Source organism: Zea mays, chromosome 3, assembly GCF_902167145.1.
Source record: "Zea mays cultivar B73 chromosome 3, Zm-B73-REFERENCE-NAM-5.0, whole genome shotgun sequence".
In the NCBI taxonomy this organism is placed as follows: Eukaryota; Viridiplantae; Streptophyta; class Magnoliopsida; order Poales; family Poaceae; genus Zea; species Zea mays.
Genome location: NC_050098.1, coordinates 35,103,810 through 35,131,532, shown reverse-complemented (window position 1 = coordinate 35,131,532; position 27,723 = coordinate 35,103,810). Strand labels below are relative to the sequence as shown.

Here is a 27,723-nt window from a genome sequence, read left to right as displayed (position 1 = left end):
TATATAGTCGGAGACTAAACGATAAGACACATTTAAGCCAAATTATTAATTAATGCATAATTAGGAAATCTTTATTATAGCATTATATGGTCGAATCATAAACTAGTTAGATTTAATAGATATGTCTTAACATTTAATCTTTATCTGTGTAATTATTTTTATAATTAGACTATATTTAATACTTCTAACTATCAAATATCCAATATGACAGCGACTAAAATTTAGTAGATGGAACAAACAAGACCTAGTTCATTAAGATACCGAAGAACTATATCAAATATTGTTTGTCGTGGCTCTAAGGGCATGTACAACCCTGAACTCTTGGAACGGTTTTCTAAATATAAGAGACAACTAAGAGCAGTCCCAACCCAAAACACTACTTATAGTTTCTATATCCTCCACGTCATCTAGAAAACTATTATTGAACACTATCTCTCCAATGCAAACATCAGTTTTACTTAACTAAATTTAATACTTCTCTTCTCTCATCGTGTCTTAAATATCATGTTGAAACCAAGTCTTATGCAAGACTCACTTTATTACTCTTTCTTCTTTTAATTGCTCGTCACATCATCTTTTAGCCTATGTGGCAGCTAAATTAATGCTATAGAAACTGAATGGCGTGGAGGGTTGGTATTACTCTAACAGACTGCATGATACAATCTTAAGCCACTAGATAATAAATGCATTTAAGACATATTATGTATAGAGAATTATGTAGAGAAAGACTCTTCACAAAGAGCTTGTTCCTTAATTTTTTTCACTTAACTCTCTAGCGGCCTCTCAAAAAAAATGTCTCATTTAATTGGGTTATACATGCTCCAGCCGCCCAGCCAACTTCGATAAAAGAGCCCACCATACTCCATTTCACGAAGAGCTGAGAATTTCCTTTGCTAATCTGAAGCCTAGCCAAAACCCTAGAGACGACCGTTGAACGGTCCAATGCTCGACTGCAGCTTACGGCTCCTTTGCAATGCATACTTAGAGTGTTTGGTTTCAGAAACTAAAATTTAGTACGTGTCACGTTAGATATTTAAATGTCTATTACGAGTATTAAATATAGCTTATCTATAAAACTAATTATATAGTCGAAGACTAAACGATAAGACACATTTAAACCTAATTATTAATTAATGCATAATTAGGAAATATTTACTATAGCATCATCTACTCTTTCTTCGACGTCATCTAGAAAACTATTATTGAACACTACCTCTCCAATGCAAACATCAGTATTACTTAACTGAATCTAATACTCCTCTTCTCTCATTGTGTCTTGGATATCGTGTTGAAATCAAGTCTTATGCAATACTCAATTTATTACTCTTTCTTCTTTTAATTGCTCGTCGCATCATCTTTTAGCCTATGTGGCAGTTAAATTAATGTTATAGAAACTGAATGACGTAAAGGGTTAATATTACTCTAACAGATTGTATGATACAACCTTGAACCACTGGATAATAAATATATTTAAGACATTATGTATAGAGAATTATGTAGAGAAAGACTCTTCACAAAGAGCTTGTTCCTTAATTTTTTTCACTTAACTCTTTAGAGACCTCTCAAAAAATGTCTCATTTAATTGGGTTATACGTGCCCCAGCCGCCCAGCCAACTTCGATAAAAGAGCCCACCATACTCCATTTCACGAAGAGCAGTTTTTAAGAAACCGAAGAACTATACCAAACATTTCACGAGAAGCCATTTTTCTACAAACCGGGGCTTCAGTTTATGACTCCTCCCTCTCCCAAAGGAGCAAAAGAAGTCCTACGAACCAGCATCTGCGCGCGTCACATTTCCTCAGTCGTCTCAAACGCTGCAATAGTGCAAGTTTCTGATAAGAGCCAGGGCAGAGCTAGGAGGTTTTGTTGGGGTCAGCTGACCCCTATAAAATTTAGAAAATACTATACAAATATATTGTTAACTAGTGTATTTAGATGATGATTAGTGGAACTGCCCAACGACTTTGTTATCTGGCTTCGTCCCTGATAAGATCGATCAAATCAGCATACTTCCAGACTGATCAAATAACAATGTACTACATCTCAACCAAAAGGTTTTTCGGCAACAATCAAGAACAGGTACCATCGCCAGTGTGCAAATAATCGACAGGAGCAAGCTGGGAAGCACTAGGCAACAGGTAGCTAGGAATTCTGAAACAAAAATCAATAGCAGTCCAAGTCCAGGTCTGGAGACAAGGAAACATGGAAAAACGAAGTGAATCCACAAATAGATTCAAGCTACCATAAATATATTCATACTGCCCTATAACAAATTACAAGATCAGCTATGGCAATCTCCAGTAAGCATCTGTTAGTAGGACGGGGGTGCGCCATTACATGTCACTGCAACATTAGACTACTCACAGCTACACAGGTCGCATTGGCGTACGTCGTACAAGTAGGTAACCTTGCATCTTCAACGACAGGCTCGCATGCCTCAAGATCATCCAACATCCCAGGGGAAATGCACGATTGCGACCTCAGGTTCCAGTCCCAAGGCACGGTCATCTCACGATCCAACATAAGAGCATTGCTTCTTCGCATGTTCTGGAACCAATTTCGCAACAATGTCTGCTGGGACTCCTTTCAATTCTGCAGAACAGAAGTGGCAGAAGCATGTGAGCTGGTGGATATACAAAGAACAAACTTGGAGATACACATTTAGCTGGCTGTAACAGCATCGACAATAATGCTGAAACGAGTAGGCATGAAACATACCGTGAGGCTTGAAGTTGAAAAGGGGTGGCAGGAAGCGGCCATTTGGAAGACGAGTATTAGGATCTCGAAGCTCGTCAAAGAATGGGTGGACAAGCGCCTCCACCTGGACAAAAAGATTCATAAAAATGTTAGAAAACCATGAAGTCGACAGGGGTAATGCAAGAACTGGCGCACAGGGCTAATGATGTGTATTTCTGTCATGTAATGTACAACATGACATTCACTTACAGCAGTGCATCTCAGATTTGGGGAGTACTGGAGTAGCCGAGAGACCAGATCAACAGCTTCTGGCGGCATCCTTTTGTTGAATACCTGAAAGATAAAATATCCAAAAAGGCAGTTAGTAAACCGGTAGCAACAGTTTTTTTAGAACATTATAAAAAATGTAGAAAAAATTACACCTTGTGCCATGGGTGAGCTTTGATTTGTGGGAACTTAAACTCTGTGTAATTCGGGTTCATGCATTTAATTTCTTCCCTTGTTGGAGTACCAAGGACCTGCGATGCAAAATCAAATCAAGTGTGATCAAAATTTATGTCTATGCAGAAGATAGTTTACAAATTTGTAAAATTGATACCTTGATGATTTCGACGAGTTGGTCCACACCACTTTCACCTGGAAACAAAGGCTGTTGAAATAGTTCTTGTAAGAAAATGTGAACTTCAAAAGACTTTTTTTGTTGACTTGAAAAAATAAACATGCCAATAAATATCGAAGACACCATACCTGCCCTAGCATAAGCTCAGCAAGAACACAACCAGCAGACCAAATGTCAATCGCTGTGGTATACTCAGTGGCACCAAATATGAGCTCTGGAGCCCTATAGTATCGCGAGCAGATGTATGATATGTTTGGTTCCCCCTTGACCAGAACTTTTGCACTACCAAAGTCACATATTTTAAGCTGGTGGGTGTGTGGGTTCACCTGTAGTGAAGTTTGAAAATCAATTTCTAAGTACCAAACCATTTCATCTGAAAATGATACAGGAGCAAAATAGAAGAATCTCCAGCATACCAGAAGATTTTGTGGCTTAATATCTCTGTGGCAGACACCGATAGTACCATGAATGTAAGCCAATGCTCTACATATCTGCCAAAAACCAATACAAAATCAATACGAAAAAAGAACTAGCGCATCCATCAGAGGCAGCCAATATTTAGGTCAAAAGACAATAGCTTTTTTAGCTGCAGCAATAAACATTCTGAATCCAAAAAATAAGTTAAGTACAACTAATGCAATAACCAAGAGGAAGGGACAAAATATTACCTGGTACATATAAAGCTTCACATAAATAAGTGGCATGCGTTGGTGCATCTTGTTGTGATGTTTCACAACTCGATGAACTGTCTCCGGAACATACTCAAGGACCAAATTTAGATAAAGCTCATCCTTCTCAGTTGTTGAAAAGAAGCAATGCTTCAAAGCAACAACATTAGGGTGGTCAAGGAGGCGCATGGTCTGCAGTTCGCGGTTCTTGTAACGCTTGTCTTGAAGAACCTTCTTTATGGCAACAGTCTCACCCGTTTCCAAACACTTGGCCTATGAACAGGTCAAATGGCATTGCAAATTAGGAGATGCATCTGATTACAAAAAGGACCTTGGCACACAAGCTATGAAAGACCTAAAACATGAAAACTGCTAGTCCGGGATAGCAATACCACAGATAGCTGCATAATAAAACATATCTAAGTCAGGAGTTGTTGCAACTAACCTGGAAGACAATCCCAAAAGAACCTTGACCTACAATGCGCTCAGCCATGTAGCTCACTGTCTGCAAATGCAACCAACAGATACATTATTATACAAAAAGAAATTGAAAAAAAAATCAGAACAAATCCACAATCTTATATGATAGCATCATGAATATATTGGCAATATGTAGCTCATTAAATTATGTTCTTGGCTTTCAGCTATTTGATTCAAGAACGCACTAAAAACATGCACAGCTGTTGATAATCAAATGCAGTAAAGCACTCGCCTGTTTTGGTTGACCATTCTTGCCACCAGTAGTGGTGACAATTATGTGCCCAGTTTCGGTCCCTTTCCCATTAATTATGGTTGCTTCAACTTCCTGGATTTGCCATTCATGTCAAATGCTACATCACGGTCCAATTTTTCACATAATCTTGAAGAAATTACAGAAAGCCTGAAACAAGATGCCAATGAATCTTAACCTTATCATCTCTAATCTTTAGCTCGTTCATGTGATCTTGCAACTTTTCGGCACCAATGCTGGTGCTGCTGCTGTTCTTGTACCCAGAAGGGGCAACACCAGCTGAAGCCATCTCTAAAGAAAGCCAACGCGCAGCAACTCAGCTTTGCATCAACTCCCTCAACAGCAGTAGATCTATTGGGCTACCTGTAAGTGGATTAACAACCAAATTGATCAGAGGGATGGTTCTAGATATTGCAATGGCAGTAACATTCGCAACGGCAGAGGGTTAATGTCTAACGAGCTGAACTTTGTTAACGAGTACAACCCATCCGACGAATCTAGCTGAACTTAGTTTGTTAACGAGTACAACCCATCCGACGAATCTAGGTAAATGTAAGAAAATAGAACAAGTTCTTCCTAGCTTGAAAACACGGAATGGTCATGAGCCAAGCGTACAACCGACAGAAGACAGAGCACAGGATCACCCAATAGTGGACACATTGCAAGAACCGCTCACGACTCGCAAAAAGAAGTCATTCGTATTTGATGTACCATAGTTTAGCCATGGAAACGGAGGGCCTTCTTATCTTAACCCTCTTCTCTAAAGATTTGGCAGATAATCGCAAGGATACAGACGCTATGTTCATCCGCGAAGCAACGCTTCCCTTCTAAATGGTACTCCTATAACTTAGAATGGAAGCTCGCTGCATATGTCTCGCCGTCTCGGCCAGAACTCAAGCATATTAGGCAACGTTCTCCAAACTCTTGTGAAGTCAAAGCAAATTATCCTGATTAAGGACCCCCCCCCCCCCCCCCCCCCCCAAGGATCAATTCAGGGGCATTTCCGAGCCTGTAACAAAGGGGGACAAGCAAATCCACAAAGAATTGACGGATTGGGCACTAATTGGTGGATTTGATTTCCTATGGAAGCCTAGAGCACAACCCATGCACCCATATACAAGAGGAAAAGAAGTCATGAGATCCGCGGAAACGCTCCTCTCGGCTGACTAAAAACACGAACACAAACTGAGAAAGAGCGCATCTTTCAGATAACGATGCCAACTTCGTCAACACCACAAGAGACGCTCCAGAAAATGCCACTGACCCGCGCGAAGAACAGGCACAACCCGGCCGCGAACGGTGCGCGCCTCTCACCGGGAAAAGGCAGATCCCAGGAGATGGATGACCAGAGCTCCCAGAATCGCCAGCGGCGCACGCAAACATGGACCAAGGACGCCCATTCGCGGTCACAAACTAGCAACAGAGAAGAACAAACCGAAAAAACAAACAGCCAAATCTAGGAGCAAGAACAGATGGGTGTCCATACCTGTAACCTCCTCTTGTTGCCCTCCTCCTTCCTCCACCAAAGAAATCTATGTGTTCCCGTCCAAGATTTGGTTCCCCTTCTTTCGCCTTCTACCTCCTCCTCCTCTCTACCTCCCTGTTCTCTGGCTGCTCACTCTCCTACCCCTTTCGGTATCCGTTCTCCCACCCTCCCCCGTCTCTTCTTTTCGCTTGTCGGGACGCAGGCACAGTAGAATACTGCTCCCAACGCGACGCAGCGGCCAAAATGATTTGTGCCTACCGTGCCGAGGCCTGCAGTCAAAGCACCCACCACCACCACGCCCGCGCGCACTACCCGCCCGCCGATCCCTCCACTTTAAAGCCTGTCTCCGGCTAGTGCTGGCAATTGGGCCAGCAGTGCCGGTCCGACCCAAACCTATGGTTCCTTCGTGCTAAACAAGTTCAGGCCAAGAAAGTTAAAAAAAACTTTTAGACCGTATCGTGTCAGTCTGAAATGTAAAAACAGTGGTCTAGTCTGATCCTAAATCACGTCATGTCTTTGTTGAATCGTGCCGGCCAAAGCCCGACCCATTTATTTGACAATATAAAATCAAAATATTACAACTACATAAAGTTTATAGCTTAATAAATTAAAGATATTAAACAACCCTAGCATTATTTCACAACATACTCTAAATATCATAACAATATAAAGTCGGTAGCTTACTAAATTAAAGTAATTAAACAATTTGGACTACATTGGGTTGTGCCGGCCCAAGCTCGGTCCATCTGTACGGACCGTGTCGGGGACCAGCGGGCCAGAATTTGAGGCCCAACCTAGGCCCGTCTTCGGACCATGCTAGCCCGACTCATATTATTTCATGTCGGGTCGTGCTTTGGGCTTCTGTTTTCGTGTCATACTCGTGTTGGCCCAAAAAGCCCGTCCATATTCACAGCACTATCTCCGACAACAGACCAACAATATGACTAATACCCCGTTTGGACGGAGTTAGAAATTAACATCAGCTTTACAGAATTATATTGTTTGATTGAATATAAAATTAATATTTGGAATAAAAGACTCAGTTATCCGAATTGGACTATATCTAGAAATTCACTATCTCAATACAAAGCACTACCACTCTTTATTGCGTGAAATTAGACCACATAATTTTAAACTCTAACTAATATAATACTCGTGTGTTGCGATGGTACACAATCGTATTTCATGATATTGGTTAGGAAGGCGTACCCGCAATGCAATCAATGATTGAGCGAAGTAAACGAGTCATATGAATTCTCCCCAAAAATGCCAATAATAAATAAAATTAATATCAAAGTGAGCATATTGTCTATAGACCAGATATTAAATTGATAAAAATAAATATTACACTTTATTTTAGCAAAAAAGTCGAGAAAGATATGAGTTAAAAAGAATTCAATCCCTGTTTTTATAGAGCTCTCTGTAGCTCGTCCTCCTTCAGTTAACGGTGTGTTACTATATGTGTACGACTTCCTGTTATATTAGGCTCAGTGGCTTCTCACCATCTATATATGGTGTAACAGCCTTGATGACTTATAACTCAAGACATTGACTTCATATAAACACATGGTATGACTGTCGGTTTTAAAGATCCACAACATCTTCTACTGAACCTATGCCCTTTTATTTTCTCTTAGACACACACATTAAACACATAATTCATGGACACAATAATCTAATAGAGAAGAAAACATGCCTCATCAATTATCAAGCATAGGCCATGCATGAGTTGAGCGGTGTCTAGTATTGTCTTGCGTCATGCATGAGGGGTGGTTAATTCCGATCCAGCTACAAAAAACATATGAGCTAATGAACCAAATGCCTCGAACAACAGCCATCCATTACATATTTGTCGTCCATGTTTTGCATCGGAAGGCCACCAACCATCTCTATCTCGTTCCCAACTGGCCTAGCTCTGGCGAAACAGTACACGCTCAGCTTTGAATAGGCTACAATAAAATGCTCGCCAAGGACCCGTCGCAAGCACGCGACGGCTTTGTAGCTCCTCACTCCCGAGGAAGCACTTCTCCTAGCCGCTAGCAATGACTTGTGACGCTTCGTCTCTCTTCTCCGCCACGACGTTTGTGGCGATGGCGCTCATCATGCTCATCGATTATGGCAGCACTACGTGCCACACGGTGCGTGACTTGTGACGCTTCGTATCTCTTCTCCGACACGATGTTTGTGACGATGGCGCTCATCATGCTCATCGGTTACGGCAGCACTATGTGCCACGCCGTGCAGCATCTTGCTCACTCCCCGCACCCCGTCGCTCCTTTCGTCGTCCTAGGCATTCCTATCGTGCTGAAGCCGCCGATCGTGCCCGTGGCCACTCTTCCACTGATGCTTGACATACCGACGGTTTCCGCGGTGGGTGTCGTGCCACAGATCCATGTGGTGCCGAACATCGCCGTGTTGCCCCCTATGCCAGCTGTAGTACCCGCTGTCATGCCAAAAGTGACGCTGCAGCCAATGCTCGCCGTCGTGCCGAAGGTTGGTGCCTTGCCACCAATGCCCGTCATTGCGCCTAAGGTTGGTTACTTGCCGCCGATGCCCTCCACGTGGATCGTGTCTAACCGTTGATGTCCTCCATCCTGGCAGCGTCGATGTCCATTAGGTCCCACGAATGCAACACAAACTCGGTGGATAGGCCTATGTAGATGCTCGTGGAGTCAGTGAGCCAGAAAATCAGATGTACGTATGTGCATACCTTGGAGGATGTAGACGAGTCAGAGTAGCTAGAGAGCGTCAGGCCACCGGCGGCGAGCAGATCCACCACCGCTATCGCTTGAGGGGCCTCGGTACGACTTTTTGTAGCTAGGTTGGTGGGCGGATTAGGATGAGTAAAACAGCTCCACCTCGTAGCTGCTGAAACTGATTTCCCCGCGTTTCTATGCATGGAAGGTGCGGCGTGTGTGGGCCTACTGAAACCGCTTTCCCTATCCCATACAGAGCAGCGTGCATGGGTCGTTGGGCTCCTGTCACGGTGCATTTGGCGTGTGCCCACTTTGATGGATTATGGGGAAGCTACACTAGCGCAAAACAAAATTTTCGACCCCATAAAACCAGAAAACTACGACGGTTATAGATCATGGAATTACCACTAGACGCGCACAGTGGAAGATGTCTCGATGTAGAAGAACGCGCCGAGCAGTGATGTGCAGTCGCCGACGACCTTCATGTCCTCGCGCGGTTTGTCCTAGAGCTCCAGATGCAGCACTTCTGAGGTATCCACATGTACAGGGAGGAAGCGTCTGAGAGCACCTAGAGGGGGTGAATAGGTGATCCTGTAAAAATCAATACTAGACAACACAAACTTGGTTTATGAAATGTTAGTGAAGTCAAAACCAAGATGCTATGACTAGAGAGAGAGACAACTTCTTCACTTAATTGCTCTTCACAAGATGAGTATTAAACTTAGAGCAATTATCAAGTGAGTAGAAGTAAAGACAATCGTGCAAGAGTAGAGACAATTGACACGACGATTTTTGTCCCGTGGTTCGGCCAAGTGAAACACTTGCCTAGTCCACGTTGTGGTGTCCCAACGGACGAGGGTTGCACTCAACCCCTTTCAAGTGATCCAATGATCCACTTGAATACCACGGTTTTTGAAAGTCGCCTAGAAGGGGGTGAATAGGCGAAACCTGAAAATTATAAACTTTGAACATGCACTTCACCCGGGGTTAGGGTTAGAAATAAATAATGTTGAATTTGGAGTGCGGAAGATAGTTCTTCTTGCTATGAGTTGCTCAATCAATGCAGATAACTTTTGGAGCTTACTAAAAATAATGTGAGCAAGAGAACTTTAGAGATAGAGGAGAGGGAAGAAACAAATCGAGTGATGAAGATCAACACAAATGAACACGACAGTTTGTTTCCCGAGGTTCGGTTCCAAGGAACCTACTCCCCGTTGAGGGGGCCACAAAGCCGGGTCTATTCCAACCCTTTCCCTCTCTCAATCGGTCACTTAGACCGGTCGAGTGCTTCTTCTTAATCACACGGGTCACTAAGACCCCACAAGGATCACCACACAATTAGGTGTGTCTCGCTTGCTTTACAAAACACTTGAAAAGTTTAGAGTGAGAAGAAGAAAGCAATCCAAGAAACAAGAGCAACAAAAGAAACACAAATCACCCTCTCTCAAGTCACTAATCACTTGATTTGATTTTGGAGCTTGGAGAGGATTTGATGCTTTGATTGTGTCTTTGGAGTGTATTCTTTGCTCTTGTATTGAATGAGAAGAGTGAGAAGCTTGGATTGTGTCTTTGGAGTGTATTCTTTTGCTCTTGTATTGAATGAGAAGAGTGAGAAGCTTAGATGGCTTGAATGGTGGTGATTGGGGGGTATTTATAGCCCCAACCACTATTCAAGCTGTTGTTGTCGATGGGCACACCGGACAGTTTGGTGGTGCACCGGACACTGCATTGTTCACTGTCCAGTGAGTGCCACGTCAGCCGACCGTTGGGGTTTGGAGCTGTTGACCGTTGAAGTCTTCTGTCCTCTTGCGGCACCGGGTAGTCCGGTGGCACACCAGACAGTCCTGTGCGTTCTGACTTTGCAGACTGACTTCTGACTTCTGCTCAGTCAACCGTTGGGTGAAGTTGACCGTTACTATGTTGGCTCACCGGATAGACCAGTGGTGCACTGGACAGTCCGATGAATTATAGAGAACGCGTGCTGAGAAAACCCGAGAGCGGCCAGTTCACGGAGGGCTGCAGCCTGGGCACCGGACAGTGTCCGGTGCACCACTGGCTGCACCAAGTCTTGTATGCTCCAAACTTTGTAGAATTCCCTCAAGTCTTTTTCTTTGTATGTTTATGTTGAACTTTATGCACCCGATAAAATCATTCACTAGGCAAACTAGTTAGTCCATAAGGTTTGTGATAGTCGTCAAACACCAAAATTGATTATAGGAAATGTTGAGGCTATTTCCATTTTAATCTCCCCCTTTTTGGTGATTGATGCCAACACAAATCAAAGAAAATATAAAGTGTAGAAATGTAACTAGTTTGAATTTTGACAGATGTGCATAAATTACTTTGAAATGAAAGCATTATAAGCATATATGTTTGATTTGATATATTTAACATTTCGAACCACTTTTGTACCACTTAGTTTGTTTTTGCAAATCTTTTGGAAAAGTCTTTTCAAATTCTTTTGCAAATAGCCAATGGTATAAGAATATGATTTCTAAAATCATTTTTCAAGTTATTGAAAATTCCCCCCTGTTTCAAATGTTTTTCCTTTGGCTAAATAAAAGCTCCCCTGAAGAAGTTCTCCCCTTAGCTGTCAAGAGGGTTGTTGGGGGCCTTCCTCTTCCGAACGTCCTCAAAAATGTGACTAACCATATGTTTTTAGCATGATTATGAATAGTTACAGGAAGCTTCGGCTTTGAGATGAAGAACTTCTCTTATGACGGAATGAAGGGAGATAAAGCTTCGGCTTTGGGTTGAATAACTTCTCTTATGATGGAATGAAGGTTGATAAAGAGTGGGCGATGAAGCTAAAATCCAAGGACCTTCGGCTTAATATTTTGATGAAGCTCAAAGCATGATGATGACTAAAAGGGGCTAAAGACATTATAGTCCTCAATAATTCATGTTAGGATTATAGGCAGTTACCAGGGATATAAATGTACTTTTATCTGGGTTGCGTCCTGTGCTTATAAATAGATGAACAGTAACATCGTACTGTTCACGTTGAATTGTAATCGCACTCGCGCCATTCTCGATCTCTCACCTTTTGGCAAGCCAAAGGTACCATTGTAATATGAATATTGTTAATGTTTATTCATGTTTAATGAAGATAATAATAAATGAATCATTGATAGATGACAGTTATTATCTCCATTCATCTGCATTCCTTCACTTTCTTATTTATATTTAGGTTTATATGATAAAATGAGAAGGTGTGCCTTTCATAACCTTTGTCTGAAGATCATTATATCCAAAAGGAAATAATGCTTCGAAGGATGAAGGTCTTTAACCATTAACAATTGTGTTGCCTTGTTCTTAATTTATAGCTTTTTGAGAACAAGTGAACAACATTGACACCCACCTTCGGTGAACTCACTTCCACAACCTTCGGAAGAACATCCATCTTCGACATGTCGCTGAAGAAGTAAACGGTGCCAGGGGCTGCTCTGCAACCACTGGACAAAAATCTAGATGCTCTCTCTCTGTGAGAGGCCAGGAACCAAAAGAGAAAGGCCACTAGCCCAACTCTTCAGGAGGAGCAAATTGATCAGGAAATCAGGGATCTAGAGGCCATCCATCAGCAAGTGCAAAGAAAAAAGGAGAAGATGGCTTGGCTGGCCGACCTTCAGAGGAAGATTGACGAAGCCGCTGAAGAAATGCGTCATCTTACTCAAGATGATCAGGACCGAAGGCCTCAGCACAGGGAGCTTCGTCAGGAGAGCTCGTTCAACGAAGACGAATGGTACGATGACTTTCATCATGGTAACTTTACTTTTGATGATGCTTCTCCTCTGGCAGTAGAATTGCAGGCTATCACATGGCCACAATCCTACGAGCCACCCAGTTGCCCATGTACGATGGGCACTCGGACCCAAAGCAATTCTTGATGAGCTACGAGCAACAATATCCTCGTATGGAGGCAACACCGTTGTCATGGCAAAACCTTCATCATGGCAGTCCGAAGCGTGGCCCAGACATGGTACTCCTCTCTTCGGCCAGGAACAATCACATCATGACAGAAGCTCAAAGACATGCTGGTCACCAGTTTCCAAGGTTTTCAAACGAAGCCAGTTACTGCTCAGGCCTTGTTTCAATGCATGCAAGACCATGAGGAATACCTTCAGGCGTATGTCCGAAGGTTTTTGCGCCTAAGAGCACAAGCGCCCACAGTGCCCAATGAAATTGTCATTGAGGCCATGATCAAGGGACTTCGGCCAGGACCTACAACTCAATATTTTGCCAGGAAGCCTCCACAAACCCTGAAGAAGCTTCTTCCGAAGATGGATGAGTACATCCGGGCCGATATTGATTTTCGCCAAAGAAGGGAGGAAGCCTACATGTTTTCTGAGATGACCAGGGCCTTCGAAGGGAGACTTCATCCCAGGCATGTCGGGTCAATTCATAACTCCAATGCCAATGATGAAAGGGCCAACAATGTTCAGCATCGCCATCACAGTACTCAGTCTTCGAGCATGCAGCAGACTTCTTTCAGACCACCGGCTCCGAGGGGAAGAGGAGGAAGAAGTTTCAATGGAGGAAGGTTTGGCAATCAACCCAGAAAGTTGTACTTTCTTTTCTGTGGCAAGGACAAGGGCCACACAACAAGAACATGATAGGTCACAATTTAGAAGCAGAAGGAGATTGCCGAAGCTGAGGCGCGACAGAGTCAGCCGAAGCAGGTCCTCCACACTGCTTCGTGTTATTCCCCATACATCCCAGAATACGTAGGCAATCAACAACCTACGACTTCTGTTGCTTTGGCAAGCCATTCCCCAACTTCTTGGCCCTAGTTGCCACCACCACCACCACTGATCCACAATCAACAGCCAGAAAGGCGCAATCATACTCAACAACAGCGCGACCTTAGGGAGGAGTCCGAAGCTCACACAGTCAACAATATTGTGCCTGAGTCGAAGCATATTTACTAAAAAGACTATAGTGGCTCGGCCAAGGAATATGATGATTTGATGAATCTTAACTCTTTCAGCCTTTTATATTTTCTTGAAAGAAAAACAATACAGGAGGGATAAATTTTCAACTTGATGTAATAATATTATCGTTACATCATCGAGTGTGACAGAATTAATTTTTGAAGCTACAAAGCCGATCCTAAGGGAGCGCAGAGTAAGTTCCGAAGCTCAAAAGTCGTTCCTAAGGGAATGCAGAGCCAAAATACCACCTAAATCAAAGGTGAAGAAGCTCCAAAGTCGTTCTTAAGGGGATGCAGAGCTTAAATACCACCTAAATCAGAGGTGAAGAAGCTCCAAAGTCGTTCCTCAGGGGATGTAAGGCTTAGCTCCAGAGTCGTTCCTAAGGGAATGCAGAGCTAAAATACCGCCTACGTAAAAGGTGAAGAGACTCCAAAGTCGTTCCTAAGAAATGTAGAGTCTGGGTGTGTTTTCGTGTGGGTGCTTATCTTCGACATAAACATCATATTGCATCATATCATCACATCATTTCGCATAGCATTACATCATACATCATATCGCATCAACAAGAAAATTGTGCAAAATGAAAAATGCTCCTCCAGAAATATTCGATGGATTATGAAACAATGTGCTGAAGCACAAAGTATACCTTCGGCAGACACAATTTTACACAATAGGGAAATCTTCGCCAGCAATGTTATCATACAACAGTTGTGGCAAAGTATGAGGTACTCAATTAATAGAGGGGGCAATTTTTCTTTGTGAAGCATGAAAAGAAGGGAAGGTGTTTTTTCGTCGAAGGCTCAAAAATTGTATGTACACAAATTTCATGCATCACAAAGAAATATATTACATTAATATACATATAAATATTTGATGTTTGACCCATATACAAATATTACATTTCCTAGTACATAAGAATTTAGTCTTCCTTCAGTATCCTCTCGGCGGCTTCATGTAAAAGTTTGTCGACGACTTCGTCAACAAATTTGTTAGCAATCTTCATTACATCTAAAGCCTCTTTCATTATTGGATCCGCCTCAGGATTGTATGGCTCTGGTGGTGGCGAAAGGCCGATGGTAATAAAAGGCATAATGATGAATTTTCGAAGTTATAAACAAACAACGAGACAAAAAGTTTTTTTTAAAAAGGGGATACATATAATCAATGTGCGTTCAGTAGCTTCTTCAGCCTCCTTTGCCTCCACTTGTGCATCATGAGATTCTTTTTCACTCTTTTTTATAGCTTCATCGGCCATCTCACGACCACCCTTCATCCAGATATCGGAATAGAACTTCCCGCCCATCAAAGTAGCTTTGGTTGAAGGTTCCTTTGTATCATCTGTAGAGAAGATAGCTTCTGCCTAGGCTGCAACCTTAACATGTTCACATCCAGTTTTCTCCAAAACTGCTGCAACCCCTCGGGCACTGGCGAAGGCACAAAAATCTCCACGATCACTGAGTATTTCTTCAAAAGCTTCGACCTCTTCGCCGATCGATTGAATAACTCCTTCGGGATCGCCTCGGATAAATATTTGCTCTGATGAGTATGCACCCACCTTTGCAAAACTATCTTTAAGTTTCTTCGCACAATTCATGGATACTTCGTAGCATTTTTCTTTGAAATCCTGAAGTTCTTCAATATTTTTCTGCACCCTTGCTGTTTCCATTTCACTTATTTCTTGTTTTGTTTTCACAACTTCGAAATTTTCATTCATTTCAGCGAGCTTCTTTAAATCTTCAACCTCGGCTTTATGAGCTTCGGCTTGTGCGTTAAGGTGGGCTTGCTAGTTTTCAGTTTATCCACCAAGGAGAGTAGTATTTTGTCTTTTTCAAGAGCTTCATTCCTTAGTGTAATAACTTCTGATCGAAGATTTCCAAGCGTTAGCTGGCAGCTTTCATCTTCGGCTTTCTTTTGGGCCCTTAAAGCCTTGCTCAGAATTAAGCCCTACAAAAATAAATGATGAACACATACTGAAAAGGAAATAAACTACAAAAATAATCTGCTTTTTAACAAGTTAAAAGTGTTCCCACCTTCAGACTATTATAAGCAAGGCTATCTGCGAGTTGGTCCTTCGACATTGCAGACAATCCTAACTCAAGCTTCGGATATCCTATATTTTCTGCCATCTCTTGACAGACATGAATTTCTTTGTTGTTAGGCAGACAATAAAGGAAGTCATCTTCATCATCCCCACCATACACCAAGGATCCTCAAGGGTATTGCATATCTCTAGCGTAATGTTGCGCTTCGGCAATTTGCTCTTTTGATAATTTTTCTCTGAAGCATGACGCACTATAAATTACAATTCCTCAGTAGATGCTCTAGGGGCAGGAGACTCAGATTCTTCGGTAGCCCTCTCTTTTTCTAACAGTAACAGAGCTTTCGCGGCGTCCGAAGGTCTTGTTTCAGCATCCTTTTCAACAGCCTCCGCGGGTCTTGCTTCGGCGGCAGCCAAGGGCCCAGCTTCAGCTGCAACTTGTGTAATGTTAGCTTCGACAAATTTCTTCGTATTTTCGCCTTCTGTGCTAGGTGCTTCGGCGGAAGCAGGAGTTAGCGCCCTTGTGGATTCTATAACAGCGTCCAAATCACTGGCCATCCTCCTTCTCTTCGGAGTTACTGAAGCAATCCTTTGAACCTTCGACATTTTAGTTTCTTGCAATGGACTCAGGGTTTTCAGTCGCTCCACTGCTATCTTCAGTTTTGGCTCTTCAGTCGATTCTATCTTCGCCTCGACAGGAGCGGGATAGCTTGACTCAAAAACGGAACCCTTTCAATCTCCCCATTTTTGGTGATTTATGCCAACACATTAAAAAGCAACTCATTTTGAAGTAACATATCTAAAAGAGCTAAAAAATGCAGATTTATGTCAAATTGAAGACCAATAAGATTATCATAGAATTTGGCATATTTGGATCACTTTTGCCACCACTTGGTTTATTTTCACAAAACAAATTATTTTTCCTGTCTCTATGTCAAAAACACTTGTTTTGGCAAATCAAGAGATCTTTCAAGAGTAAATTTGATCAAATGCCAAAAACTCCCCCTTTTCCCATAATCTAATTTCTCCCCCATAAGAGAACAGTTCTTGCAATAAGAGGGTTTTGATCAAACACCAAGAATCTAACTCTACAATTTTTGAAATTCACAAGTGGTTGGCTGATGCAGTTGCTTTGGCCTTAATTTCTCCTCCTTTGGCATTAAGCACCAAAACAGGAGAACTTGTTGGCCCTTTAACCCCATTGCCTCACCAAAGTGTCAAAGAAGAGCAAAAGGCAATGAGAACATAGAAGAACATGGGACAAGATACATTGATACCAGAATGCAGTGAAATCCCTTTCTTTGTCCAAGTTCACCTTTTCCCTTTCAATTCAACTTTGAGACTATATCAAAAAAAATCACTTAAGCAAACATGTTAGTCTCAAAGGGGTCAAGTTGTAGCACATCCTCCCCCTAAACATGTGCAACATTTGCATAAGGACTTGTGAGGTCCGGGGATGACTTGTAGAACTTGAGCACCAAAAGTAAGTAAAGTCATTAATGCTTAAAGTAACATGATCAAAGGCATAAAACACATGTATGGTATAGATCGATCCAAGTTACGCGATTCTAAGATATTTAGCTCACTACGCAACCTCCAAAACCTTTTCCCATCTAAAGGCTTGGTGAAGATATCGGCTAGTTGGTTCTCGGTGCTAATATGGTAAATATTGATATCTCCAATTTGTTGGTGGTCTCTCAGAAAGTGATGTCGTATATCTATGTGCTTAGTGCGGCTGTGTTCAACAGGATTATCCGCCAAGCGGGTTGCACTCTCATTATCATATAGGAGTGGGACTCTACTCAGATTGTAGCCAAAGTCTCTGAGGGTTTGCCTCATCCAAAGTAGTTGCGCACAACACTGTTCGACAACAACATACTCAGCATCAGCAGTGGATAGGGCAACAGAAGTTTGTTTCTTAGAGCTCCAAGACACCAGGTGAAAGGGAAATAGGGATTAACCTTTTCCTATAAATAATTTTGGTGGTTGAATGCCCAACACAAATAATTGGACTAACTAGTTTGCTTTAGATTATATATTCCACAGGTGCAAAAAGGTTCAACGCAAACCAATAAAAAGATTAAAGAAAGGGTTCAAAAAGAAAGGAGCAAAGAAACCCAAGTGTGTCGTACCCTCCGAACTCTTCAGCTTTGGGTTTCTCCAGCGCCGCTCCGCTATAATTCACTAGACTGTTCGGTGTGCCACCGGACTGTCCAGTGCACCAGCGGAGCAACGACTCTTCGGCGCAACGGTCGACTGCACAGTGCCCCTGACAGCGCTACAGTTCGCGGAAGATGTAACACCCCTGGTGTTACTACCACTAAAACTTGAGCATAACATCATGAGCATCAGCATATCATGTGAATGTTACACTTAGAATGTATTCACTAGGCAAAAATTTCAAACAAGTTGTATTGATATGACTGGTCATGGGTAAAACCCTAGGGTAGGGTACTTAACCCTAAACTGAGCTTAGGGTGTCAATAAATCCTAAATGAGTTAAATTCTCAAAACTCATGAGAAATAATCATAAGATATCCCACCTAATGAACTCAAGTGGCATCCAAACCCTAGAAGTGCCTGAAACCCTAAAAAGGACCACTAAAACCCCCAAATAGAAACCCTAGGGGGATATATGTAAATGTTGCACACTTTTGGACCTAAGTGCAAAAAACCAAGGAATTAGGGTACCCTAAAGCATATGGTTCACACATGTGAGGATTTCCAAGTCAATAGATGTGAAATGGGCTTATTTGCAAAAAGCCACTCCATTCATCTCATATGGCTAAGTCTGAAATTCAGTGCACAAGGCTGACTTTGGAGCTCTGTAGTTCTAAAAATATTAGGAAGTTGCCTAGGGTCAACACATCAAAAGTCTAGAGCTATAATAAGAGAACAACTTTGCTTAAGTAACTAAGCTTTGTTTACATACAAAGTTTGGAGAAAAATAAGCCCAAAGTTGTGCTGTCAGTCAGCCTTAGGTCTGAACTTTTAGTAATAGTGAAGTTGGATGAACTTAGGGCTTGATTTTCAGTAAGATCTATTGCTCGATTGAGGGTAGTTGCTATAGCAGAATTGTAGCTGGTATGAAGGGCTACAAGTTTGCTACAGATGTATTGGCAAGTTGTTGCACAAAAATTCGAGATCTAGGCATTGCAAGTCGGTCTGCCAGGCGCTCTAAATCGGGTTTCAATGGTACAATGACCGGATCAGAACGCCAGCGCAGAGAACTCACCGCCGACGACCATGCGCCTGGATTCACGTCCGCCGCGGTGATTTGTGATCGGCGCAGTTAGATAATGCAGAGGGGTAAGGAAATATCGCGTCGTGGATGAACTCCGGCCGCCGTACCCACCTGGGTCACAACCGTTGTGGATAAGTTAACCGGAGTTAGCCGTTTGCCGCTCGGATGACACGTGCCTAGATGCTATACTTCGTCGTAGTGACTCGCTCTAGCACGTCCGGTCATCGCCGGTGAGCCCGCCACGGTAAATGCCACCAATCGCTTGCGCCAGTACTCTTCCCCCTCTCCGGCTGCCACGCGTCTCCTTCAAATTCACGAGCCACCGATCAAGAGTCCTATAAATTAAGCACCCCCTCGACTCTAAGTATTCCAGCATCCAACCCACCCGCTCGTGCCTCCAATTACTCACCTGAGCCCACGAATTGCTCAGTCCCCCCAAATCTATTTTCCGCCACCGTGAAAGAGTCTTCGCCGTGGCTAGCTCGTTTTAGGTCCGATCATTCCCTCTGCTCTCTTGTTTCAGCATTCTTACTTGCCACTGATGCTCCCCAACCCATTGAATTAAACTAGATTGCCCTAGATAGCTGGGGACACGTTTGTTCATCCATAGTTCGCACTGTCTCCGTGGGCAGGACGATTTAGAGCTCGGATTGTGTAATTGATTGAGGGGAAACGCTTGTTACGTGTTTAATTAGGTCTCAGCCAAATTAGAGCACCGGTCAATAAGTGACGTGGCCGGTACGAGTTCGCCAGAGCTCGGTTCTCCGCCGCTCCACGTCGTGGACCTCGGGGTGTGAAGGAATAGAAGTGTGAGGTATTATTTGCAAACGTCAGTGACCCAGTCAAACAGTGCTCAGGATTTTTCCTAGTCATTCAAACCCCTGAGGGCTTCGGTGCAAAACCACCGCACGAGCGCAATCTGCCTTAGCTGGGCCGGCTCGGGCCAGATTCAGCTCATTACTGTTAGCTCTTTTTCTTTTTCTGCGAGGATTAGAGAGTTTCTAGAAAATTGTAGGAAAATGGTAAAAATGTGAGACCAATTTTGCTAGGTTCCTAATTTTCTATAGTATTTAATAAAAATAGTAGCATGATTTTTAGTCCAAATAGGAATTTATGGAGTATTTAAAATAGCCAAAGCTTATACTTCTGGAATTTTAGAAATTGATTACTAATTCCAAAAATCACTAGTTTCCTGGAGTCCCGTGAAGGAAAATTGTATTCAAGACCTTAGATAATATACTTTAATTATCTTTGCATTTTCATGAGCATTACATGAGCATTCATGATTATGTATATGTGGTATATAGAAAACGAAGAAGAAGTAGAAGTTGAAGAAGCAAGAGCTACACCACCACCACCACCTGAAGAACCTCAGGTCGGGAACTGCTTTTATTTTGACATCTGTGGAGCAGAGTTCGACTCGCCTATAACACAAGGCAAGCCCCGGTGCATTTGCCACCTCCTTGCTATTTTAAAATCTTTCTCACTTACTTGATGCATTAGGTAATAGGAGTTGTGTGCTAAACAAATTGCTGCATTTCCTTCCTTGAGAATTTGATTACCTTTCCTTGATCCCTTGTTTTACAAAAAGGTCTTTCTTATGCTTAGCTTTGCTCTAGAAAAACAAAATGTTTTGTTTTGACAAAATATGATGCTTCAAGTGGGTGGGATGTTTTCAAAATAAAACTTGATGGTGGATCCATCATGGCCGTGATGGGTTCAACATCGGAAAAGATGTACCTCTGCCAGTACCGAACTTTGGGTTTGAAATGATAAAGCTGAGACCGAACGGTTGACTTGCACGAGAAGGGAGTCTCGGTGTAGTGTCTCCGTTTGAGTCGATTAAGGACCTTGTCGATGTAGGCTTGATGATCGAGGACCTTTTAACTAGTCACATGCCTCATCATGGGTAAGCTTTGCCTTAGGCAGACTAATACTAGAATAAGATAACTCACAATGGGAGTGGAGAGATGGCGAGAGTAGCGTGTACCCTCCGTGGCAAGAGGCTAGACGGTGGTGTATCTGTGCTCTCGGTTGGCGTGAACCTGATCTGGTCTTAAGAACCCCGGTGGCGAGTTGACATATGCAAGGGTTAAGTGCTACATATGTCGTGTGATTGGAGATCCTCAGCTGAGTATTAAACGATTCAGATCGCCGTTACTTCTCGGACATGAAGACTTGGTCACTGCCCTACACGTAGCAATCCAGTGAACAAGAAGGGTTGATAAGAAATTGGCTAGTATAGGTCAAGTGCTTGAACTAGGATAGAAAGAACTCTAGAACTTAGGTAATGACTTAACTTGCTAATAAAACTGGACTTTTAAGGATCCACTATTAGTAAGCATTTTTGCAAACAAGAGTCTTGATTATTGATTAAGCCTTACCTTGACTCCCTTAAGCCAACATATCCTTGAGAGTCTTTTATTTTGACGGGTAAGACTTGCGAAAGTACACTCCGTACTCAGGGTTTTCGAACCCATGTTGTTGTAGGTGAGGAAGCAGAAAATTTTTGTTGCTTTTGTTCCAAGGTGGTGCCTAAGGAAGAAAACCAAGACTGAAGCTTCGGGAGGAAGTGTCCTCCTTTAAAAACTTTTTAGTGTTAATCGGGAGGGGGTTTTGCCTCCCAAGATATGTAATAATATTACTCCAGCACTCTAATATTTTACTGGTCTGTAATAATACTACTCTATCCATACTTTAATATAAAATAAGTTGTTGTAACTGCTTTTGCATACTCATTCCTCCGATGTGTTATAATATCTGCGTGACGGGTGAAACGCTCTTGGGCAAGGTAAAGAATTCAGATATCGAACTTGTCAAGTGATCAGGTGCCCCTGCAGGGTTGTCCGAGGTCCGATGGACAAGGACAACTATAGGTGGGCCTAACGACTTGGGAGATTCTGTCACAGCTGGTATCGAAGCGAAGCCCATCTTTGCAGATGTTATGAGGCATTTTCAAAAAGAATTTTCAAAGACTTATCTAAGAAAATTTCTTTCCTTCTTATCTAACTACCTTCTGAAGTACTTATTTTAAAGACCAGATAGTAGAGTGCAATGTATAGAAGGTTGTGAATCAACTAAGGTTGATTCTGTAATTATACATGCACCATGTTAAAAACTGTACTAATAAAGTTTTCCCCTTATGGAGATATGCCGCCGCGCACAAGGAAAACCGCGCGCAAGTCCACTAGACCGATTGGCGTGCCTCGCCATCAGCTGGCTCCAAGGCATGAGGATAGCAGCAGCGGCAGCAATGATCCCAATGGAGATCTAGAAGCCTAGGTGGAGCAGCTTCGAATGGAGCTACGCCAAAGAAACAATGTGTGGGTTGAGGATGGTCAGCGCATAAATGAATTAAGAACTGATATCCGACATCTGCAAGATGAGCTTGCCGAACGAGATTTGGCACTCGATTGGGCTGTCAACTCGTGTTCCATTGCTTAGGACCGGGAGGCTAAAGCTCGAGCCCGTGTGGAGGGGCTTAACACAACCGTTGATAACTTGCAGGTGTACTGCAATACATTGCATGAGGAAGTTCATGAATTGTATTCGTGACTGCACCTCGACGTACCTGCCGACCCTGTCGGAATGGGAGCTGGACCTTCTAGAGCAGCAGGTGAAGCATTTGGTGGGGAACTGGATCTTTTCAAGCCTCCTCCTTCAATGAACCTGGCTGATGAATGGACCCCTACACCCGACAACGAAGCTGCTAAGGATAATAAATACTAGTAGTAGTATAATTTAGAAATAATGTTAATGTAAAATAGGTAATGAAGTCAAGTTGTACATTGAGTTTGTAACATTACATCTTAAGTAATGTAAAATGATGGTATGTATCAGCATGCGATATTTTCCAAATATTTCTTCACTTCAGATGCCATCTCGAACTCATGCACATGACGGCGCGGGAACATCCTGTGGTCAAGATGATACACCCAATCCACCGCCGGTACCACCCACGCTGGCCGAGGCTATCGCTGCCTTGGTCACCGCGATCGCTGACAACACCCGCTTCCTACGTGAAATGGCGAGACAACAACTTCAACAACAAGGCGAGAGGACTTACTCACAGGGACCTCGCGAAACATCGTACTTGGATTTCTCTGAAACCCGCCCCCCACTATTCGTCAAAGCCGAAGATCCCCTCGAAGCTGACGAATGGGTTTGGGTCATTGAGCAGAAGTTTGGACTCATCCGATGCACAGAGACCCAGAAGCCATTATTTGTGGCTCAACAGTTAAGAGGCCCTTCCATCACCTGGTGGGGAAATTATGTGGCCATTCAGCCTGCCGGACATCAAGTCACCTGGGACAAATTTAAATTGGCATTTCGGGAGCACTACATTCTAGAAGGAGTGCTCCATATGAAGCAATAAGAATTCATGAAACTCAAACAAGCTGGTCTCAACAAGTTCAATCATTTGTCCCAGTACGCAATTGACCAGGTCAATACTGACCTGAAAAAGAGGAACTGTTTTATGAAAGGCCTTAATGACCCGCTAAAACAGAAGATGGCCACCTGCCTCGACCTCTCCTACAGCAGGGCTGTCAGCACAACGCTGGCAGTTGAAGCTAAGTATGTAGGCCCAGGAAAATCAAAGGGCTTTGGAGGTGACAGGTCCAACCAAGGGCCTGAAAAGCGACAAAGGTTGGTGATCTGACCTTTCAATCAAAACCATTCTTCACCTCGTCCACCCTCCTACCCCTTCAAACAACATGTATTCATCCACCCTGCCACTGCCCCCACTTCAACAACTCAGCCGAGTGCCCCTGGTGCTCGTTTCCCTGCACTCCCGAGTTCATCAACTGGCTGCTTCAATTGTGGGAAGTATGGACATTTCATCAAAGACTGCCCATATTCGAGGCAGAACAACTCCAATAATCAGCAGAACCCGAGGAGTTCCAGCCAAGGCAAGGGAAACACGACAAATAATGCAGCGGGCAAGAATATGAAGAAAACTGGGCGAATCTATTATACACAAGTGGCCACTACACCGGAGGGAGAGCCGGTTATGATGGGTACGTTTTTCGTGGCCAATCACCCTGCAGTCATTCTCTTTGATTCCGGTGCTTCGCATACATTTATAAGCAAGAGGTTTGTGGAAAATATTGCATTCCCTGCATCGAATCAAGGGAAGGGTTTATTATTCATTCGCCTGGGGGACAAATATTCACTAAAGAAGTGGCTTTCCATGTGCCCGTAACATTGGCTAAACGGGACTTTCCCACAATATGATTGTTCTAAAAGGCCAAGATATAGATGTAATTCTGGGCATGAATTGGTTAGCCCAGCACAAAGCTATCCTCAACACTGATTTGAGAACCATCGGGTTGAGCTATGGCCAGGAAGAGGTTCTCTTGTCCATTCCCGTAGCTACTACAGCTAAACCATTTGGCAGAGTCTATGAAGCCATCATACTGGAGATCCAAGATATTCCGGTAGTATGTGAATTCCCGGACGTCTTTCCGAAAGATCTGCCTGGATTGCCTCTAGAGAGAGATGTAGAATTTGTGATTGAATTGAAGCCCAGTACGGCTCCTGTTTCTAGAAGGTCGTACCGAATGCCTCCGAATGAGTTGGCAGAGCTCAAGACACAATTACAAGATCTACTGGAAAAGGGATTCATCCGACCTAGCTCGTCACCTTGGGGTTGTCCAGCCATCTTTGTCAAGAAGAAGGACCAAACGCTTCGAATGTGCGTGGATTATAGACCCCTTAATGAGGTCACAATTAAGGATAAATACCCTCTTCCCCGGATTGATATCTTATTCGATCAGCTTACCGGAGCTTGGGTATTTTCCAAGGTTGACCTCAGGTCGGGTTACCATCAGATCCGTATCCGACCCGAAGATATACCCAAGACCGCATTCACTACGCGGTATGGGTTATTTGAATATCTGGTTATGTCTTTCGGATTAACAAATGCTCCTGCCCACTTCACATATCTTATGAACTCGGTATTCATGCCCGAGTTGGATAAATTCGTGGTAGTCTTCATTGATGATATCTTGATATATTCCAAGAATGAAGAGGAGCATGCTTGGCATTTGCAGATCGTATTAACGCGCTTAAGGGAGCATCAATTATATGCTAAATTCAGTAAATGCGCATTTTGGGTGGAGGAAATTCAATTTCTGGGACACGTATTGTCTGCCAAGGGGATTGTGGTTGATCCTAGCAAGGTCAAGGATATTTTGGAGTGGAAACCACCAACCACTATATATCAAGTCCGAAGTTTCCTTCGACTGGCTAGTTATTACCGCCGATTTATTCCAGATTTTTCCAAGCTTGTGAAGCAAATCACAAGTTTATTAAAGAATGATACAGAACTTAATTGGTCTTCAAGATGCGATAAAGCCTTCGAGCAGCTGAAGGTGTTATTGACCACTGCTCCGGTATTAGCTCAACCGGACATTGAAAAGCCTTTTGATGTGTATTATAACGCATCAGGCAGTGGTTTAGGTTGTGTCTTGATGCAAGAAGGCCGAGTTATAGCGTATGCCTCAAGACAGTTGCGCCGGCATGAGGAACATTATCCAACTCATGACCTAGAATTAGTTGTTGTGGTTCATGCCCTGAAAATATGGCGTCATTATCTGCTGGGGAATATCTGTCATATTTATACAGATCATAAAAGCTTGAAGTACATCTTTACCCAGTCAGAGCTGAATATGAGGCAGAGGAGATGACTTGAGCTGATTAAGGATTATGAATTGGAAATTCACTATCACCCAAGCAAGGCCAATGTAGTGGCAGATGCACTCAGCCGCAAGGCTTCCTATCATTGTCTTACGATGAAGACTTCTGACATTACATTATGCCAAGAAATGGAGAAGTTGAACCTGGGAATGATTCAACATGGAACTTTAAATCACTTGAAGCTTTAGTCGGTTCTTCTGCAAAGAATAATTGATGCACAAAGAAATGGTGAGGGTATGAAACACATTCATGAGAAAATGGAGGCCGATAAAGCCAACTCCTTCATAAAAGATGATCAAGGCGTTGTATGGTTTAACAACCGCATAGTTGTGCCCAAAAATGATGAAGTCCGCTAGCAAATTTTAGATGAAGCACATCTTAGTCGCTATTCTATTCATCCCGGAAGCACTAAGATGTATCATGATCTAAAGCAACATTATTGGTGGACCAAGATGAAGATCGAGATTGCACGCTATGTGGCAAGATGCGACACTTGCAGACGTGTCAAGGCCATACATATGAAAACTGCTGGCCCATTGCAATCTTTACCTATCCCAACATGGAAATGGGAGGATATTAGTATGGACTTCATTGTGGGGTTACCTAGGACAGCAAAAGGATATGATTCCATCTGGGTTATCATTGATCGACTTACAAAGATCGCCCACTTCCTTCCAGTCAGGGTAAAGTATACAATGGCCACATATGCGGAACTATATATTGCTCGTATTCTCAGTCTGCACGGTGTTCCAAAGACAATAGTGTCGTATCGTGGACCTCAATTTGTATCCAAATTCTGGGAAGAACTTCACAAATCCTTAGGTACTAAGTTGCTCTACAGTTCGGCCTATCATCCACAAACTAATGGGCAGACTGAGAGGGTAAATCAAATACTTGAAGATATGTTGCGAGCATGTGTTCTGGAATCCCCACAGAAATGGGATGACTGCTTACCATTAGCGGAGTTCTCATATAATAACAGCTATCAAGAGAGCATCAAAATGGCACCCTTTGAAGCTTTGTATGGACGATGGTGTTGTACTCCGTTAAACTGGTCTGAACCAGGAGAGAGATGGTTTTTCAGGCCTGATATCGTAAAAGAAACATAAGAGAAGGTTCAACGAATAATACATAATTTGAAAGAAGCCCAAGCTCGCCAAAAGAGTTATCCAGACAAATGACGCAAACCCTTGTACTTTCAAGTTGAAGATTATGTCTACCTGAAAGTCCCACCAATGAAGGGTGTATCCCGTTTCGGGGTAAAAGGGAAGCTTGCACCTCGGTACATTGGTCCTTTTCCTATCCTTGAACAATGTGGACCAGTGGCATATCGACTCCAATTACCCGAAACATTGTCTGTTGTGCACAACGTGTTCCATGTGTCTCAATTGAAGAAGTGTCTTCGGGTTCCAGATCGAACCGTTGAAGTGATGGATGTTGCCTTAGAACCAGACTTGACATATTCAGAACATCCTATTCGAGTCTTAGATCAAAAGGACAGGATTACCCGAAGGAGAACTCTCAAGTTTTATAAGATACAATGGAACCAACACACCGAAGATGAAGCTACTTGGGAAACCCAAGACTTTCTAGAAGAGAATTTCCGAGGCTTTTTAGCTTCATGTAATTGTGAGATATGTACACTTGTTGTAATAAAGAAGTAGACCCCACACCACCACTGCCTTGTACCAAAAATAAGGAAATAAAAATATGACACATTTCCTTTTCCATTACTTGCCCTAGGACTTTTAAATCTCGGGACGAGATACTTTTATGGGGGGAAGGATGTAACACCCCTGGTGTTACTACCACTAAAACTTGAGCATAACATCATGATCATCAACATATCATGTGATTGTTACACTTAGAATGCATTCACTAGGCAAAAATTTCAAACAAGTTGTATTGATATGA

General features: G+C 42.9%; 1 protein-coding gene across 3 annotated transcripts; it reads right to left on the bottom strand.

The window, feature by feature from the left end:
• Nucleotides 1–1,993: 1,993 nt before the first annotated feature.
• Nucleotides 1,994–6,573, bottom strand: LOC100283734 (uncharacterized). 3 transcript variants are annotated; one of them, NM_001156633.2, is made up of 12 exons: nt 6,202–6,522; nt 4,894–5,078; nt 4,698–4,790; nt 4,431–4,490; nt 3,986–4,258; nt 3,734–3,808; nt 3,446–3,643; nt 3,297–3,347; nt 3,121–3,216; nt 2,948–3,031; nt 2,720–2,822; nt 1,994–2,593 (listed from the first exon to the last, which is right to left on the bottom strand). In NM_001156633.2, the coding sequence occupies exons 2-12, from the start codon at nt 5,002–5,004 to the stop codon at nt 2,511–2,513; spliced, it is 1,227 nt and encodes a 408-aa protein (NP_001150105.2). In that variant the 5' UTR covers nt 5,005–5,078; nt 6,202–6,522; the 3' UTR covers nt 1,994–2,510. The 3 variants fall into 3 exon arrangements, with proteins under 3 accessions (NP_001150105.2, XP_020405348.1, XP_008672929.1); XM_020549759.3 differs by having other exon boundaries at nt 2,141–2,593; nt 3,297–3,334; nt 6,202–6,517; XM_008674707.3 differs by having other exon boundaries at nt 2,141–2,593; nt 3,446–3,808; nt 6,202–6,573.
• Between the last annotated feature and the right edge of the window lie 21,150 nt (nt 6,574–27,723).